The sequence below is a fragment of the Chenopodium quinoa genome, unplaced genomic scaffold, assembly GCF_001683475.1.
Source record: "Chenopodium quinoa cultivar QQ74 unplaced genomic scaffold, ASM168347v1, whole genome shotgun sequence".
Lineage (NCBI taxonomy): Eukaryota > Viridiplantae > Streptophyta > Magnoliopsida > Caryophyllales > Amaranthaceae > Chenopodium > Chenopodium quinoa.
This window is the reverse complement of record NW_018743285.1, coordinates 1,283,094-1,302,049: the sequence shown is the minus strand read 5'-3', so window position 1 is coordinate 1,302,049 and position 18,956 is coordinate 1,283,094. Positions and strand designations below refer to the sequence as shown.

At 38.5% G+C, this 18,956-nt stretch overlaps 1 protein-coding gene across 1 annotated transcript; it reads left to right on the top strand.

The window, feature by feature from the left end:
- Nucleotides 1-900: 900 nt before the first annotated feature.
- Nucleotides 901-4,499, top strand: LOC110735667 (peroxidase 12-like). Its single transcript, XM_021915855.1, has 3 exons — nt 901-1,264; nt 1,968-2,162; nt 3,503-4,499. Exons 1-3 carry the CDS (start codon nt 1,025-1,027, stop codon nt 4,121-4,123), a joined length of 1,056 nt encoding a protein of 351 aa, XP_021771547.1. The 5' UTR covers nt 901-1,024; the 3' UTR covers nt 4,124-4,499.
- Nucleotides 4,500-18,956: the final 14,457 nt, after the last annotated feature.

Below are 18,956 nucleotides of genomic sequence, written 5' to 3'. Positions count from 1 at the left end.
AATCAGATTGGTAAGTCGTGTCTGCAGATTAAAACGAAATATTTGTCATTTTAAATTTGTGCCAAAGTGTGTAGAACACTAAGCTATGAGATACACCAAATAGAACTAACAATTGGATTTTGGATAGATAAAGTATGATATGAAGTACATATATGATTAAAGATTGAATTTATGTGCACATTTTTTCTTACATTGAGTGATGAAAAATGGATAATAATTAAAACACTCGTATTTTTTTTAAAAGTAATTTTTAAATTTAAGTTACTTCCTTAAATAAAAAGTCTAGCTAATTGCTGCCTACATATTTTTTTTTATTAAAGATGAATAAAAAAAAAAAAAACCATGATACCCAAATAATAAGTCAAACTGATGTGATCATTAAAAATCGGAGGGAATGTTTGAATACGATTAGAGGTGTCAAAATCACACTCGACTTACCGATCCGAAATCGAGTGACTCGAAAAAATATTCGACTCGAGTGACTCGATTCTAAATTCGACTCGAGTGGACATAATAATTTAGCATGACTCAAGTGTAAAAATAAACTCGACCCAATCCAACCTCATCAAACCCGATCCGAATATCCGAATTGACATTTCTAAATACGATAGATTGATTGTCTAAGTAATCCTTTAGTAGAATATGAATGTGTGCTAAAATGCCAAAAATCGACAAGGAGATACGGAGTACATATTTCAAGCTTGGGCCAACCACATGTAGAATATGAATATCTAACCAGATAATTTGAATGGAAAAATTGAAAACTCGGAATACTAGGCAGCAAGTCATCCATGTGGAAAATAACAAAGATGTTACACTATTAAATTCTGACCATGATCTATTATTCAACTAACCCTTATAAAAAGAACTTAATAATTTTTCATGAAATAATTTTTTGCTACCTGCTTTATTAGTTTGTTCCCTCCTTTAAATTGGCCTATATTGCAGTGGAAAAGTCTCACATTAAAAACACGTACACTTGAGAGATAAGGTTACTGATTTTGAGCTTGAGAAAAAAATAAAAATGGGTTCATCAAATAATTTGGTTCTATTTTTAGTTATAGTTTCATCTTTTCTAGTTGTAATTTCTGAGGGTCAGCAAAGCAGTGTACCAGTTGTGCCTGGTCTTTCATACACATTTTATTCAACTAGTTGCCCTAATTTGGAATCCATTGTTAGGATTCATCTTCTTCAAGTTCTTGAGAATGATACTACTCAAGCTGCGGGTTTGCTTCGACTTCACTTCCATGATTGCTTTGTTCAGGTATAATGCATTCAACTATTTCTTAATACTTGCTTGTGCCTTTCATGTACTGTATTTCCTTTGTTTTTTTAAGAATTTTAAAAATTGAAATTTCATATAGAGTCTTATCAGCACAAAAGCATAATCACATAATGATAGGTTAAATGTTATGTTCGTTTAAAATTAATATTTTGAAAGTATACATGAAAAAAAAATATTAGGCCTACATGGCTAGTGTGGTGTATGCGGACTAAGACGTTACTTACTACTTAGTACCATTTGTTTAGACCTCCACTTGCTTTTAATCATTTTGTGTTACTGTTCACTTTTTTAAGTCTTTATTTATCTTCTTACTTGTACTTATTTAGCCATTAATATATTTAAGTACAGAATATTAAAATCATGAATGTTAAGATTTTATATAAATACTTTGAGACAAATTAAATTTAGCTAATAAACATGATCCTAGACACTGTCCTTGATAGAAATTTATTTTATTTTTGTTATGTTCAGTTTATACAATACACTAGTTCATAAAAGTCTTCTATGTATGACCATATGTACAAGAACTAGGTAGATAGATAGAAATCCTAAGGAGTATATATATTGTTTTAGTCATAAAATTAATTTTTTTTTTATAGATGGCTCCCTTGGATCCACAATTTCCTTGAAACTTATGGTCAAATACTAATTATTGTGTTTATATGTGCACTACGTTTCTAAGGGATGTGATGCTTCAGTATTGCTAGATGGATCAACAAGTGGTCCAAGCGAGAAAAGTGCGATCCCGAACTTAACATTGAGGCAGGCGGCATTCAAGATCATCAATGATATACAAGCTCTAATTCAAAACCAATGTGGTCAAGTTGTGTCATGCGCCGATATTACTGCTCTTGCCGCTCGTGAATCCATATTATTGGTACGATATCTTATCCAATCCTTTATTATTTCTACAAAAATATATATGATATACGATATTTATGTTTGTGGTCTAGAAGGAGTAGTTACACTGTAGATGATCTAGAAGTGAAGTACATTGATTGATAATAAGTAGAGTTTTTAATGAAAATATCACTGCATTATACTCCCTCCGTTTCTTGTTGTTTGCACCATTTGATTGAAAAAGCTCTTACAAAACGTGGATTCATGATGCGAACAAAAAGGGACTGAGGGAGTAATGTATTGACTAGAGATTGAACCTTGCAATTGTACTTTCTCCATTTTTAAATGTTTGCAACATAGATGTACTTTTTAATTATAGTGTGTTGTATTTGTATGTAACATGGTATTTTTTGTTTTAGAGAAATGTTGCAAATATTAAAAAATGGAAAAAGTAGCATTTTTATTATACAGAGTTTATATCTAATTGTGACATGACCCAACCATGACCAAATTATAATTATCATGTTCATCATTATATATTTATGTCTAAAATTTATTCATGCAAGTATAATGATTTTTCATTTGGACTACTTATGGAATGAATACAGCTATTTGTTTTTCAGCCAAGCGCATTAATTGACTTATGTATAATATATCCATATTCCAGAGTAATTGACTAGGAAAAGTAGGAATAGGATCTGTTGGGTTCAAATTGATCAAAGACCTTATATGCTTTATTACTCCATTATTTTATTTTTTGACAACATATTATTCCATTATTTTAAAATGAGACATTATTTGGTGAAAATTATACAAATTGTTCCCTCATTTCCCAAATAAAATCTCATTTGTCTTTTAAACACGTATTTAAATGATGAATATAAAAATATTATAGCATTTATTTGACTTTTATATTCATACGGAGGGAATTATTATCTTTATACACTAAGGAACTTGTCATTCCTAGCCCTTCCTAACGTTTAAGTGTCTTTTTGGTTCAACATGAGAAATAAATTCCCACATGAAATCATATTCCATAAGTTATTTCCATTGCTAATTGTATAAAAATTGTACAAAAGTGTTTGGTTGACATCATGGGAAGAAAACACTTCCTATGCATTGTAGGAATTCACTCACTTAGAAGGGGCTTGATGAGTTATTTTCCATGTTATGTGGGAATTTACATTCCCCTTGTAAATTTTATTTCCTAGGAAATTTCTAACCAAACACAACATATTTTAGCTATTGTCTAGGAATTTCCATTTTTATGGGAAATACCTTCCAACCAAACAAGCACTAAATTTATTTTGATTATTTTCATTTATGTGTGCACTTTTCATGAACTATGCTCTTACTATTTGGTATGTTATTTTGCAGTCAGGTGGACCATACTATAACATCCCCTTAGGAAGAAGGGATAGTCAAAATTTTGCAACAGCAAACGTTACATTAGCCAATCTACCACCACCAACTTTTAACACTACTCAAAATCTCAACTTATTTACCTCCAAAAACTTCACTGCAACCGATCTAGTCGCCCTCTCGGGTGGTCACACCATTGGGATCGGCCATTGTACGTCGTTCACCAACCGACTTTACCCCCAGCAAGACCCGAACATGGATAAAACCTTCGCTAATAACCTTAAGCTCACATGCCCTGCTTCAAACACTACAAACACTACCAATTTGGACCTTCGTACCCCTAACATTTTCGACAACAAGTACTTTGTTGACCTTATGAATCGTCAAGGCTTGTTTACGTCTGATCAAGATTTATATACCGATTCAAGGACCAAGAGTATAGTCCAGAGCTTTGCCGTTAACCAAACATTGTTTTTCGAAAAGTTCATAGATGGTATGGTTAAGATGGGCCAACTTGGCGTACTGACCGGATCACAAGGGGAGATTCGTGCAAATTGCTCCGCGAGGAATGGTAACAGTATGGGCTCTTGGTCTATCGTAGGTGACGAGCTACAAGGACGATTGGCTCAGTACTAAAGATCATCAAAATAATGTAACGTTGGAGTTTAAAGTCGAGTTTGTACGTTTTATACGTGTGTTTGATCATCGACCTTCTAGGCGTGTATAATGTAGTAGAATAAGCTATGCTTAGTATGATCAAAGGTTTGTGTTACATGTCGACTTGTACTTATACGTTCAGTTGCATTGTAACCATCCTCGCTTCATCTAGTATGATGCTATATGAGCTCCTTTTGAATTTGTTGTCAACACCTTCATATTTGGCCATGGGTTGATCTTCTGGACAAAATGACTAGGCGAAAAAAACGTTACACTTACAAAATTACTATTGCTAGACATTGTCTAGCAAGCTGCAACCCTTTTTATGATATAACCTTTAGTTGTATGAGTTGTATCCTATAAGCCACTCTAGACATGGGCCACTTAAACAAGAGACAAGCTGATACGGCACGTATGGTTACAAGGAACACGGCCTAACCCATACCCATATTTAGCAATCACGTGAAATTAAATTCAGTTATAATAATTCTTATAAATGCGTGCCCAGCTTGCTTTCGTTGCACTTGTAGCAATGTAGCATTCCTTGATTTCGTTGTACTAACAGATAACTCTGTTTCACATTTTGATTTATTAGTATGCCCTTTATTTCTGTTTCGGGGTTTTTGGAGTCTCTCGGGAGAGTTACAATTTCGGGAATGCGCGCCTGACGTCCGTACTTGCAAAACCACGAAACTCCGGTTGGGTGGAGTTCCGCCTCCGACGATCAAGTTAGTATGATTCTGGATGGGTAAAAATGCGGAAAGTAAATGGGTTTTTCTCCCTGATTCAGAGAGAATCCGCAATTAATATTGCTCGGTTTTTGTGTATGTATTTATGAATGTTTAATAAATGAGGAATTTCCTTTATTTATAGCAGATGAAGATCTGCTCTGCCATTAAGGTTACAATGCCACGTGTCAGCATCTGATTGGATCCCAATGGGCCTTTGAAGGGCGGCCACATGTCAGCAAGGTATTGGGCCACGTGGCATAGGGGGGGTTTTTTTTACCCTAAACATTTGCCCCTCACAGGTGTGATGTGGCTTGCCACGTGGCTCCTGTGACACGTGTCACATTCCGGGAAGGTGACGGTTCGTCTCCTTCCCTCCATTATTTTTTTTTTTGAATTCGAATTTGGATTCAAATTTGAATTGGAAAGGGAGGTGACAATGCGCCTTCTGCCCCCCCTCCTATAAATTGGAGGCCTCCTCCTCTCATTTGCTACTTTGCAAATTTTTACAAAAATCACTTGAGAGAAAAAAGCTCTGACACCGACTGCTAATTCGTGCAACTAGCTTCTTCTTTCAAACGCATCCGGTTACCGGTTGAGTACTTCTTTGACCCTTTCTAAGGTACCGTCTGACTTGATCAATTTCTTGATTTCAGTAGAGCCACAACCGGTCTTACACCGTCTGAGGCACTTTTAAGCAATTTATTTCACAAATTGCATTCCATAGACCTATAGCCGGAAATATTCCGTCTGGGGTATCTTCAAACAATTGTTCTTCAAAACTTGCATTTCATAGACCCTCAACCGGGAATATTTCGTCTGGGGTATCTTCAAAAAATTGCCTTCAAAGATTGCATCCAATGGACCCACAGCAGGAAATATTCCGCCTAGGGCATTTCTGAGCAATCTTCATAATTTTCTTGCTATAGACCCACAGCCGGCCTTGTGCAGTCTGGGGCATCTTCAAGCAATTTTTTCTTTTTTGATTTGATTTCATAAGACCCTCAGTCGGCCTTGTGCCGTTTGGGGTATTTTTGTGCAATTTTCTTCAAATACTGCATCTTATGGATCCTCAGCCGGTCTTATACCGTCTGGGGTAGCTTGGAGCAATCTTCACAAAATGCGCCCCATAGATACCGTCTGGGGCCGGGTATCTTGGAGCAACTTTTAAAAAATGCGCCCCATAGATACCATCTGGGGTATCTTGGAGCAACTTTTAAAAAATGCACTTCTATAGATACCGTCTGGGGTATCTCTGAGTCATCTTCATAAACTGCTTTCTATAGATACAGCCCGGGGTATCTTTGAGCAATCTTCAAAAATTGCATTCTATTTGATACCGTCTGGGGTATGTTTGAGTGATTTTCTACGCAAACAGCTGACTATTTGCTTTGTATTTCAGCTTTCAAAACACAAGCAACCGGAATCTTCCGCTTATGGCATCTGCAAGCCACATTTTGAGATAACGGTCTTCTACAAACTTCTTCAACACTTCAAGGTACCGTCTCTGCCCTTCGTAACTTTGAGTTTTTCCCGGTTGCATACGTCAGAGTAATGGACTCTCCCAACACACACACGACACGACCTAGGGCAGATGTCAACCATTCACCGGATACGGCTGAGTCTAGGACTGGGGATACCGTCATGGGACCACCCTAATTCTGCTAGGAATCCGACCGTCTCTGTTCATGTGCAGGACAGAATGGCTCGGACAAGGAAAACTGCGGTTGATCCCGAGCCAATAAGATGATTCAGCCGGAACTCCGGTTAAGGATGTACCTTTTGACTAACCGGGCGTACCTAACACGCCTGGAAATGAGATATTAGAAGAGGCCGGGAGCTCAGGCGGTGAGGATACCGTCCAGCAGTCCGACTCAACGGAGTCTAAAATGACGCCGGATGCCCCTCGAGATGATGAGGAGGCCTATAACTGGACATCAGCAAATAATCCGACTGAGCCGCACATGAGCGCCCAGGATGTGGTGACATTAAATGTAACCCTCCCGACTTTTTTGGAGAAGCGCCTTGTAGGGTCCGGATGGGAAGTCGGTGTCCCGCCTGCTGATGCAACCGTCGTCTGGGATGACGTCCTGGAACATACCAACAATTATTTCGGTTGCTATGAGGCGGCATTCAAAGCCGGCCTCCGGTTTCCCTTCCACAAAACGATCAAGGCCATTCTAAGGGGTTACGACCTTGGCGTTTGACAGCTCACACCTAACTCTTGGGTGAACATTTTGGGATATATTGCCGCCTGCGAGATGCAGGACGTGACGCCTAGCTAGGAGGGGTTCGCGCACATGCACTACCTGAGCCGTGCCCCAGGCGGCTGGAATGCGTGGTACACACTCACCACGCATCCAAAATACATGATGACATTGGAGAAGCCCTCCAAATGGACTAGCTGGAAGAGCAAGTTTTATTTCGTCTCTTCCCCATCTACGGCTGCAAATCACCGGCTGCGCCGTTACAATAAGAATTCGGCTCTATTAGGAAAGAAATGCGCCCTCCCAAAGGTACCGACTGAGGCTTGAGATGCCATTATGGAGCCGGGACTGTTTAAGAAGATTACAAGGCCACTGGATGATGGGACACAAATCATTGTCCCCAAATTATGGGTCCCTCATCCGGACTGGTTCAGAGACGAGGCGTTCCTTTCCGCCTGCGGGCTTAGCACCTTTTAGGACAAAGGTTTACTGCTCAACCGGCAATTTATGCCGCCTGTATGGTGTTTGAATGCTCTTAACATTTTTTTTCTTTACTATTTTGAAGAGAAAGGACACTACACGAAAAGAGCAAATTGGCAATGGTTCAAACCCCCCCAAAGGCAACAGTTTTGAACCGTTGTGTATTTGAGGGTTGCCAAATCCCAAAATAATTGGCAACGGTTCAAAACCGTTGCCAACTCAAGCAATTGGTAACCATTGCCAAATACAATGGCACCCTTTTTTTTGTTTTTAAAAATAATTGGCAACGGTTAACCGTTGCCAATTGCTTGAGTTGGCAACGGTTAACCGTTGCCAAATACAATGGTGCCCTTTTTGTTTTTTTTTTTTTTTACATATTTGTAACGGTTAACCATTGCCATTGATCTGTATTTTTTTTTTTTGCTGCAATATTATCAATATTGGCAACGGTTAACCGTTGCCATTGACCTGTATTTTTTTTTTTGGCTGCAATATTATTAATATTATAATATTTATATTAATAATAATAATTAATATTATTATAATATTAATATTAATAATAATTATTATTATTATAATTTTAATATTAATAATAATAATTATTAATATTATAATAGTAATAATAATAATAATTATTATGATAATAGTAACAACAATTAGTATTATTAATAATAAAACATAAATAATAATAACAATCGCAAGAGATGATATTAATTAGAAAAATGTTTCATGTTACCTACAAACAATTTTAATTAGTTATAATAATGTATAGTACATAATTAGTAAGCTAAGGCTAGGATTGAAGTAGCTAGCTAGTAAACGATATTTACAAATTAAATGTGATGTAGGTCGCCAACATCTCTCAAATTACATGGAGTTCCTCGCTCGTGTATGGCTGTCCCGTTTGCCCCTTGCAAAACTTAGAATACACAAAACGTGAGTTAGTAGAAGTGAATTAATAATAATTGGGGTTAGTTAGTAGGAATGACCCGAACAAAACTTGGAATAATACACAAAACGTAAGTGAACTCATACTTAGCTTACTCATAATAATAACATGAAATTATTACTTAGTTATATGTGACTAAGGAATGAAATACAAGAAAATAGCAATATGAGGGTTTAGGTCGCATTTTCGATCAAAATAGCCCAAGTAAGGCCATTTTGGCTTTTAGGATGCCTATTTTCTATAATTCTTGTCTATTGAACTCATAAATAGGTAAAAAATGTCATAATCACTTAGTTATAGGTGGCTAATGCTTGAGATTACAAGAAAAGAGCAAGTAAGAGGTTTTGGGACGCAATTTCAACCAAAATGGCTCAAGTAAGGCCATTTTGGCTTCTTGGATGCCTATTTTCTATATTTGTTGTCTATTGAACTCATAACTAGTTAAAACATGTCATAATTACTTAGTTATAGGTGCATAATGCTTGAGATTACAAGAAAAGAGCAATTAAGTGGTTTTGGGACGCAATTTCAACCAAAATGGCTCAAGTAAGGCCATTTTGGCTTCTAGGATGCATATTTTCTATATTTGTTGTCTATTGAACTCATAACTAGTTAAAACATGTCATAATCACTTATTTATAGGTGCCTAATTCTTGAGATTACAAGAAAAGAGCAAGTAAGTGGTTTTGGGACGCAATTTCAACCAAAATGGCTCAAGTAAGGCCATTTTGGCTTCTTAGATGCCTATTTTCTATATTTGTTGTCTATTGAACTAATAACTTGTTAAAAAATGTCATAATTACTTAGTTATAGGTGCCTAATGCTTGAGATTACAAAAAAAGAGCAAGTAAGTGGTTTTGGGACGCAATTTCAACCAAAATGGCTCAAGTAAGGCCATTTTGGCTACTAAGATGCCTATTTTCTATATGTGTTGTCTATTGAACTCATAACTAGTTAAAAACATGTCATAATCACTTAGTTATAGGTGCCTAATGCTTGATATTACAAGAAAAGAGCAAGTAAGTGGTTTTGGGACGCAATTTCAACCAAAATGGCTCAAGTAAGGCCATTTTAGCTACTAGGATGCCTATTTTCTATATTTGTTGTCTATTGAACTCATAACTAGTTAAAACATGTCATAATCACTTAGTTATAGGTTCCTAATGCTTGAGATTACAAGAAAAGAGCAAGTAAGAGGTGTTGGGACGCAATTTCAACCAAAATGGCTCAAGTAAGGCCATTTTGGCTACTAGGATGCCTTTTTTTTCTATATTTCTTGTCTATTGAACTCATAACTAGTTAAAACATGTCATAATCACTTAGTTATAGGTGCCTAATTCTTGAGATTTCAAGAAAAGAGCAAGTAAGAAGTTTTGGGACGCAATTTCAACCAAAATGGCTCAAGTAAGGCCATTTTGGCTACTAGGATGCCTTTTTTCTATATTTCTTGTCTATTGAACTCATAACTAGTTAAAACATGTCATAATCACTTAGTTATAGGTGCCTAATGCTTGAGATTACAAGAAAAGAGCAAGTAAGAGGTTTTGGGACGCAATTTCAACCAAAATGGCTCAAGTAAGACCATTTTGGCTACTAGGATGCCTTTTTTCTATATTTCTTGTCTATTGACCTCATAACTAGTTAAAACATGTCATAATCACTTATTTATAGGTGATTAATTCTTGATATTACAAGAAAAGAGCAAGTAAGTGGTCTTGGAACGCAATTTCAACCAAAATGGCATACCTCTTCAAGCTGACGTGTGTCTGTACAATGACTCATCACTATGTCATACATGAATCTCATCACGTATAGGCCACAGTCAACTCCGTTTTCCTGTTGTGCGCACTAGCATGAGGAACAAAGCACATGAATCAAAATTCATAGCAAATAAGCAACATCTTAAGCATTGTAAAGTAAGAAAATCACAACATCATGGGTGAATTACCTTGGGTGCTTTCCATGTAGGACCTCGAGGAGATCGAGGATTTATCTTGTTCATGGTACTACAAAAAATCAAAGTAATAAGTTCAAATTTGAATAGTATAATCAATACATATGAGTTAAGATATGAAAATGAATAACAAGAAGTGAAACAAAGTAGATGCTTACTTTTGCAGTATGGACCTCACGAGGCACTTTCTTACTTGAGGTAACCGAGCAGAATCAAAGTAGAAGATTTTGTTACTGGAAACACAAATCACAAGTAGGGTCCAATGATAACTACACACGAGACAAACAAATCAATAGTTAGCCTATCACAACAAATAAACTGGGAAAACAAATGAACTTGACTAGCATAATCAGACGTACTCCTCATAGTATGGGACGAATATAAACTTGTCTCCCGCACTCACTGATTGCTTGATACCCCGTTCAGCATAGTACAACACGTTAGCGGAGTTGCCTAAGATTCTAGCAGTGGACATCTGCTCAGGGCACAACCACCCAACTTGACAAGGAGATTCAAGCTCCCATATTTGCTCCTGGAGTGCTCTGCATGCATGATAACAAAATGTTAATCGAAAACCAAACGACAAACACCACTAAACTGAATAAGCAAAATTGAGTACCAGTTGAATTACCTCATGTATATTTGAATGAGGGAAATGTTAAGCATTTCACCCCTTAGAAATTCCTTCACATCTTCTTTGAATAGCCATGCCGTTGCATCATCATCGTAGTGGAACATTTCCTTAGGAAGTTGAATTTGGATGGGGCTGTCATTAGGCAACACGCAAACACGGTTGTGCAAGTAAGCTAACTCTTGAGATAGCGATTGAAGCACCGTGTCTTCAACTAATGGAGTAGCTTGCGTAGCTGAACCTCGTGAAGGGCTCTTCATCGACGCTTTTCCACTTACCAAGCCATGTTCACTCCTCTGCTTTGGCCCCTCCACCCTCTTCTTTGGAGTTTGGCTTTTCCTTGATGGCTAATAAAACAAATCACACAAATGGTTAGAAAAGATTTCCATCCAACTCTTGGGAAGAAAAGATTAAAGCTTGAAATCTAAATCTTAATTACCTCGTTCATCAACCGTATCCAAGCAGATGGCCATTGCACAAAACTACCTTTTGCTGCCCAGAGTGTAGTGAACTCATCCTCCTCCACGGGCACAGGTATTAAGATGTCCTCGAACCCGGGAACCTCAGAATGGATCCCGACAGAATAATGCTCAGGCAGAAGAGGTCGAAGATGGACCATACCTTGTTCGGCCGGTTGTGCACTACCATAGGCAACAAAATTCAAAGGTCCATCATATGATTCGCCCGGGTGAAGAAGTTCACAACGGGTCTCTTCCTACACCAATTAGGAAGATACTTCATTTAAATATTCATAACTAAATATCTTATGTGTAATATAGGAGTTAATTCAAGCATTGAGCTAAAATCATGAAAAATGGGCAAGTTAGAAGTCATTTTGCCCATTTTGAACCATAAATACTCTAAATGAACCTAAAACTTGTAAATTTGCTTTTTTTTATATTGTTTCAAGTCATAAATATTCATAACTAAGTTTCTTAGGGGTAATATAGGAGTTAATTCAAGCATTGAGCTAAAATTATGAAAAATGGCCAAGTTAAAAGTCATTTTGCCCATTTTGAACCATAAATACTCTAAATGAACCTATAACTTGTAAATTTGCTTTTTTTTTTTTTTATGTTGTTTCAAGCCATAAATATTCATAACTAAGTATCTTAGGTGCAAAAAAAAAAGAAAAAAAAAAACAAAACGAGTGCAAACAAAAAAAAAAAAAAAAAACCGGGCGGGAAGGGCAGCAGCTGCACCGCTGCTGCACAGCTACTGCACAGTTGCTGCGAGGCTGCACAGCTGCTGCAGTGCTGCACAGCTGCTGCAGTGCTGCACAGCTGCTGCAGTGCTGCATAGCTGCTGCAGTGCAGCTGCAGCCTAGCTTCTTGGCTTCCCAATGAGAAAGAGAAGGAGAAGGAGAAGGAGAAAGAGAAGGAGAAGGAGAAGAAAGAGAAGGAGAAGGAGGAGGAGAAGGAGAAGGAGGAGGAGAAGGAGGAGGAGAAGGAGAAGGAGGAGAAGGGGAAGGAGGAGGAGAATGAGGAGAAGGAGAAGGAAGAGCAAACAACAACAACACATCACATCAACAAAGCAACACCAACAACACAACACAGCATACTTCGCCATTTCATAGCCAACTTAACCATTTCACAACACAATCCAAAAACCAATATCATTATCCAAACAAACAAGTGATGAGGTGTCGGAGTATCAAGCCCCCTTGAGTTCGCAAGTAAAGGAGTACCAATCTGCAATAGTGTATTAATAGTGAAACATTAATTAGAACCGTACCCACGTAACTCAACATATCAAAACTTATAGAGTTGAATTCTAATCATGTACCTCCTCGCGTGCATTTATCCGCTGTTCTCCTTCTCTTCGTGGGTGGCTACTTGAGTCGACCGGTGTTGTTGAGGAAAAGGGCATGGTCGGCAAATTCATTTGCTTCGCCCATGCATTGAACTCTTCGCGCATCTCATTGCGCACTTGTTCTTTAATTGATGCCACTGTGGCATCGAAGTTATGTGGCGAGTTCACACTTGCTCGGGATCTTCTAGATTTGGTATAGTCGGGACCCATTACCTTCTCCCATCTTAGCAAGCTCCCCCCAGCACCTAATACCCGTCCTGGATGGTAGGGCTTTCCCATAGCCAAGGTGAAGGGGTCCTTCTCTACCGTCGGGACGAGCTTGCCTTCAACAAGCTCTCTAGTGTACTCAAGCTGTAGCAAAAACAAAATGGCAACATGAAGTAAGTGTTTATATAAAGTGATATACATGAAAATGAATAATGTAGTTCACTAGTTCATAGTTGCTTACTAGCTTATCTGTCATTTCTTTGGTTTCCGGAGCCTTGATGGACCATTTCCGGTTTTCTTGTCCCGCGAATGCATAGAGCAAAAGAAATCCCCAGCACGACTCACCAAAGTACTGGTTGTGGAGTTAGACGGCGTTGTGGAGGACCCTAGAAGCGCAGTGGGGTATACTCCTTCACTCACCCACGTATCCCTCCATTCATCATACGTCATTGCTCCCATATGATGGTGGTATTGCTTTTGCAATGCATTCTTGGAATTCTGCTCCCTCATTTCCTACATAAAAAGACATGTTAGTTTCATTACTAATAAAAAAGACGATAAATTACAACACAATTTTCATCAGAGTTCTTTAAACTTACAATTTCTTCTTTTTTACATTTTTGAAGAACGAAAGCTTCCCAATCATCCTTCGATATGCTAGGCCATATTTGCTATGGGAGTTTCTCTTCATCGATGACATCATCATCACTGCCACCTCCTTTCTTGTTCTTTGGTTTCCTCACAAGTTTCTTTGTGATAAACCGACGAACTAAGTTACACTTGAAGCTTCTGAATCTTGCCGCAAGTAAGGATTCAGACACCCTTCGCTTGGCGTACTCATTTGGAATGTTAAATAGACTCTACAAGCACAAATAACAAACATTATTAGTTTGCCCATAACATAACAATAAATTGAAATTGTTTATAAATAATGTGGAATCCATAAAACTTACCCTGGTATCATTCCAAAACGTGTCAATCAAGCCTGTAGGTACGTCGCTCATATGAAGCGTAATGGGGATTTTGCGCGCACAAATCCCAACTTGACCAACATACTGACGACGCCATTTACCTGAGGGTTGCCCTACCCTGTCATACTCCAAGACCATAGGACCGACAGGTTTCTTGAAAGCTGTCGTCGGACCCCTCAGCTTTTTCTTCGCTGGTGCCTACACCCCCCCTCCACTTTGATTCTCACGAAATGGCTCCATAATGGCATTATTGATTGAAGGCGCTTGCTCAGCTACAATTTCAAACTCATCTATTATTCTCTCCAATACATCTTGCGCCTGATCTTCTGGCTCACCCAAATTAGGTTCCTTGTTCACATCATACAGCTGGTCCCCATCATTAGATGAATCATCATCATTAGATTCAACATCCTCAACTCGAACACGGTATTGATCGTCCGCCATTAGATGTTAAAACCTGTCATTACAAACATAACACGTTATTAGCTGCTGAATTGTAAGGTAAACTTATAATCATATATAAATTGCTGAATTATAATACAAATAAACATAGAAAATGGTGATGCAAGTTACTTTATTCATTTAAAAGAATATAAGAAAAATGGGCAAGTAATTCAACAATTTCATTCATTTTCACCTAAAATGTGAGTTTTTAATTCTTTCTACGCATGCAATTCAAACTAACAGAAAATATACAATACCTCAATCTAATATTCCTTCATCGTGGTCTGATCTCATGTAATTGGCTTGGTCGTCTATCTCATTTGGCACAGCAGGTCTAGGAACAGTGAAAGGTGCCGAGTCATCAAAGGCATCATATTCTTCCTCATCCTCGACATCTCCAACGCCAAGGATTCTTCTTTTGCCGGCTAGCACAATAGACCATTTTGAGTCGGCAGGGTCAGATACGTAAAACACCTGCTTAGCTTGAGATGCAAGGATGAATGGTTCCGCACTATCATTCAAGTTGCCAAGATCTACAAGAGTAAAGTCATCAAATTTGATGTTACGCCTGATATTATCAACCCACTTACACCGTAAAAGAGCGATCGTGATGTCACAATAATCAAGCTCCCATATTTCTTGAATTCGACCGTAGTATGACAACTCTGCATCAACGAGTGATTTATCCTTAGCACTTGCAAACTCCCTTGACGATGACACAACCGTTACACCACTGTTTTGGGTCGAGGATGATTTCAAATCTTGACGCTCAGTCCAAAATGTGTACCCATTTATGTCATATCCCTCAAATGAGCGAACATCATCCCTAGGACCATAAGCAAGCCACCTTACTGTAGCTGTGACACTCTTATCCATTCCACCCATCACTCGATCACGAAACCAACTCACAAACTTCTTATTGTGCAACTGCATCGGTGCCCTTTCACCTTTCGACGGAAACTCATCACGCAAACTAGCCATGTGCTCGTCTAAAAATGGGTGAACATATTCAACATGGTGCAACACATAAAGGTGTGCTTGTAAGAACTTCTCTCGATCAGGTGACATTCGTTTCGACCCAATTGTGTCATGACCATCAAGTCTACCTTCATGTCGAAAAGTAGGAATACCAATAGGTTCAGCAACGGCTATATAGTTGGCCACAAAATTACCAATCTCCTCCGCCACGGTCCCTTGAATCATACTTCCTTCCGGGTGAGCCCGATTCCTAACTTTATCTTGCAATGTACCCATGTGTCTTTCAAAAGGATAGCACCACCTCATGAACACTGGACCGCACAACTTAATCTCACGCACCAAATGAAGAATCAAATGCACCATTATGTCGAAAAACGAGGGCGGAAAGTACATCTCAAATTTGCTCAAAGTCACAACCACATCCGCCTGTAAAGCATCAAGTGTACAAGGATCAAGCACTTTGCTACATATTGTATTGAAAAACGAACAGAGGCTTATAATAGCTTCCCTCACGTGCTTTGGCAAAATACCACGTATTGCAATTGGTAGAAAAACTTGCATCAGAACATGACAATCATGGGATTTCATACTTGTCAGCTTCAATTCTCCATTTAAGGATACAAATCTTTTCATGTTAGATGCGTACCCTGATGGAACCTTAATGCCATACAGACATTCACAAAACATTCGTTTTTCTACCCTTGACAATGTGTAGCAAGCCGGAGGTAAATAGGCCTTCCCCTCTTTGGCTTTTCCCTCATTTTTCTTCTTCGACGCATCCGCGGTCTTTCCCTTTCCCTTGCTCTTCCCCTTTCCCTTTTTCGAACCCATTTCTTTTTCCTTTTCCTGTTCCTTTCCCTTACTAACCCTTTGTTGAACCCACAATTCTGGACGCACCCCCATCTTTTCCAAATCTAAACGTGAACCCTTTCCGTCCTTTATCTTGTTTTGAATATTCATCAGCGTTCCCACAAGAGCGTCACACACATTCTTCTCTATATGCATTTCATCAAGACAGTGCCTAACGTCATGTTCTTTCCAGTACGGGAGCAACCAAAAGATTGATTCTTTTTTAAAGAGAGCAACTGATTCCGCCGCTTTTTCAGATTTCCCAAATACTGTTCGTATACCCTTAACCCGAGCGTAAACCTCCTCACCAGTCAGTGGCCTAGGAGCAGTCCCCTCTTCCACCATCCCATCGAAAGCCTTTTTCTGCTGACAGTACGGGTGATCGCGCCTGAGCAACCTTCTTGTCCTCAAATACACCTCTTTGAAAGAATGATCATAGCGTCTGCTTGGCGTATCATCAATACAAATGGGACATGCCTTTTTCCCTATATTCTTATACCCAGACAAGTTTCCATATGCAGGAAAATCATTAACGGTCCACATAAGAGCTGCACGCAATGTGAACATCTCATTCTTATGAGCATCAAACACGGAAACCCCTTCGTCCTACATTTTTCTCAAATCATCAACCAATGGCGCAAGATACACATCTATGTCGTTTCCAGGTTTCCTTGGCCTCGATATCAAGAGTGAAAGCATTACATATTTCCGTTTCATGCACAACCAAGGAGGCAAATTGTAGATCACTAAAAGTATCGGTCATATGCTGTGCTGGGTACTAAGAGTGCCAAATGGATTCATCCCGTCCGTGCACAAACCAAGCCTTAAATTTCTGACTTCATCACCAAATTCCCCAAACTTCATATCAAGGTTCTTCCATTGCGGGGAGTCGGCTGGGTGCTTCAGCATTCTGTTTTTCTTTCTTCCCTCTGCATGCCACCTCAAATTTTTAGCGTCTTTTGGTAAAGAGAACAGACGCTTAAACCTTGGAATTATGGGAAGATACCACAACACCTTAGCAGGGGTCCTTTCGTACCAGCATTGCAACTCTTGCGCTTGTAGCGTGACTTCTTGCATCTTGGACACTCCTCCAATTGTTCATATTCATTTCGGTAAAGAATACAATCATTAGGACATGCATGTATCTTCTTATACTCCAAACTAAATGGACACATGAGCTTCTTAGCGTAATAGTAAGACTTAGGAATTTCATTCCCATCGGGCAACATCTCACTTAACACGCTCAACAAGGAAGTAAAACTATTGTCCGCCCACCCATGCTTCGACTTAATGTTAAAAAGAGTTAGCACGGCTGATAGTTTGGAGTATTTTTTGCACCCCAGGATACAAAGGCTTTTTAGAAGCCTCCGATAATGACTCAAACACGTCACCTTCAAAACCACGCATCATCTCATCCACACCTTCATCCTCAACCTCATCCACATGATCATCCTCAAATCCCTCCTCAGCACCATCATCAACAATATATTCATCATTCTTGTATTCCTCGTCCACACGGATATCATTGCTTCTATCATCATGCACATCATACCCAATAACATCCCCACTGTACTCTCCTTCTTCACCATGCCAAATCCACACATGATATTTAACCCTAAACCCACGACAAACTACATGATCTCTAATGATATCAACACTATTGACCACCTTCACATTATTACAATCAACACAAGGACAATAGAGGCACTCAAAACCCATTCTGCGCTGATAAGATGAAGTCGTCTCGCAAAACTCTTGAACCCCATTAAAGAATTCCAATGTATCACGTCTACCATACATCCATCCACGATCCTTCTCCATTAAGTAAATTGTCTCTAAACATGGCAACATATTACGAATAATGTATAATTGCTACATCTATTATATATATAAATCAAATTCAAACTCACAACATGCATATAACATTCATATAGATAAAAAAATGCATATATGCTTCCAAAGGGTCCTTATCACTCCAACCTAACCCATCCTTGAACGTTTACTCTCACTAGTGAATGTATATCAGATTTCCAATTTTAAGGAAAATCTGGCAGCATTTCCGCCCAGTTCTCCAAGTACACGACGTAGGTAATTACTTACCCACATATGTACCCAGAGAACATGGTGATCGAGGAAATGCTAAGCCAAGATGTTCCTTAAAATCGAAAAAACTGACATACATTCACCACCTAAGTGAGAGTAAACGTTCAAGAACAGTCCCAACCGGGGACTATTCAAGACTTTCTCCTAATGAGAAAGCCTTGAATAGGTATCTAGGCATATGATGATACATGCAATCAATTAAAAAACAATGGATTAATCACACATCATGATAGAAGATGCACTAAAGTTATATCACAGACCATCTCCACAAAAATGTGCAACCAAGAACTTATTTAAAGCACATAAAGTTATATATATATATATATACCTAAGTACCTATAAAGGCTCAACACTCTCAAATAGAAGGTCAATGCCAAGGTCTATGCTTCGCCCAAAAATTCCTTATAATATTTTTCAGTGTAACCTATATAGAACACAAATAGAAAACCAGATTAAGGGAAAAGATAAGAATGATATTAGTGAGCAAGAACAAGGACAG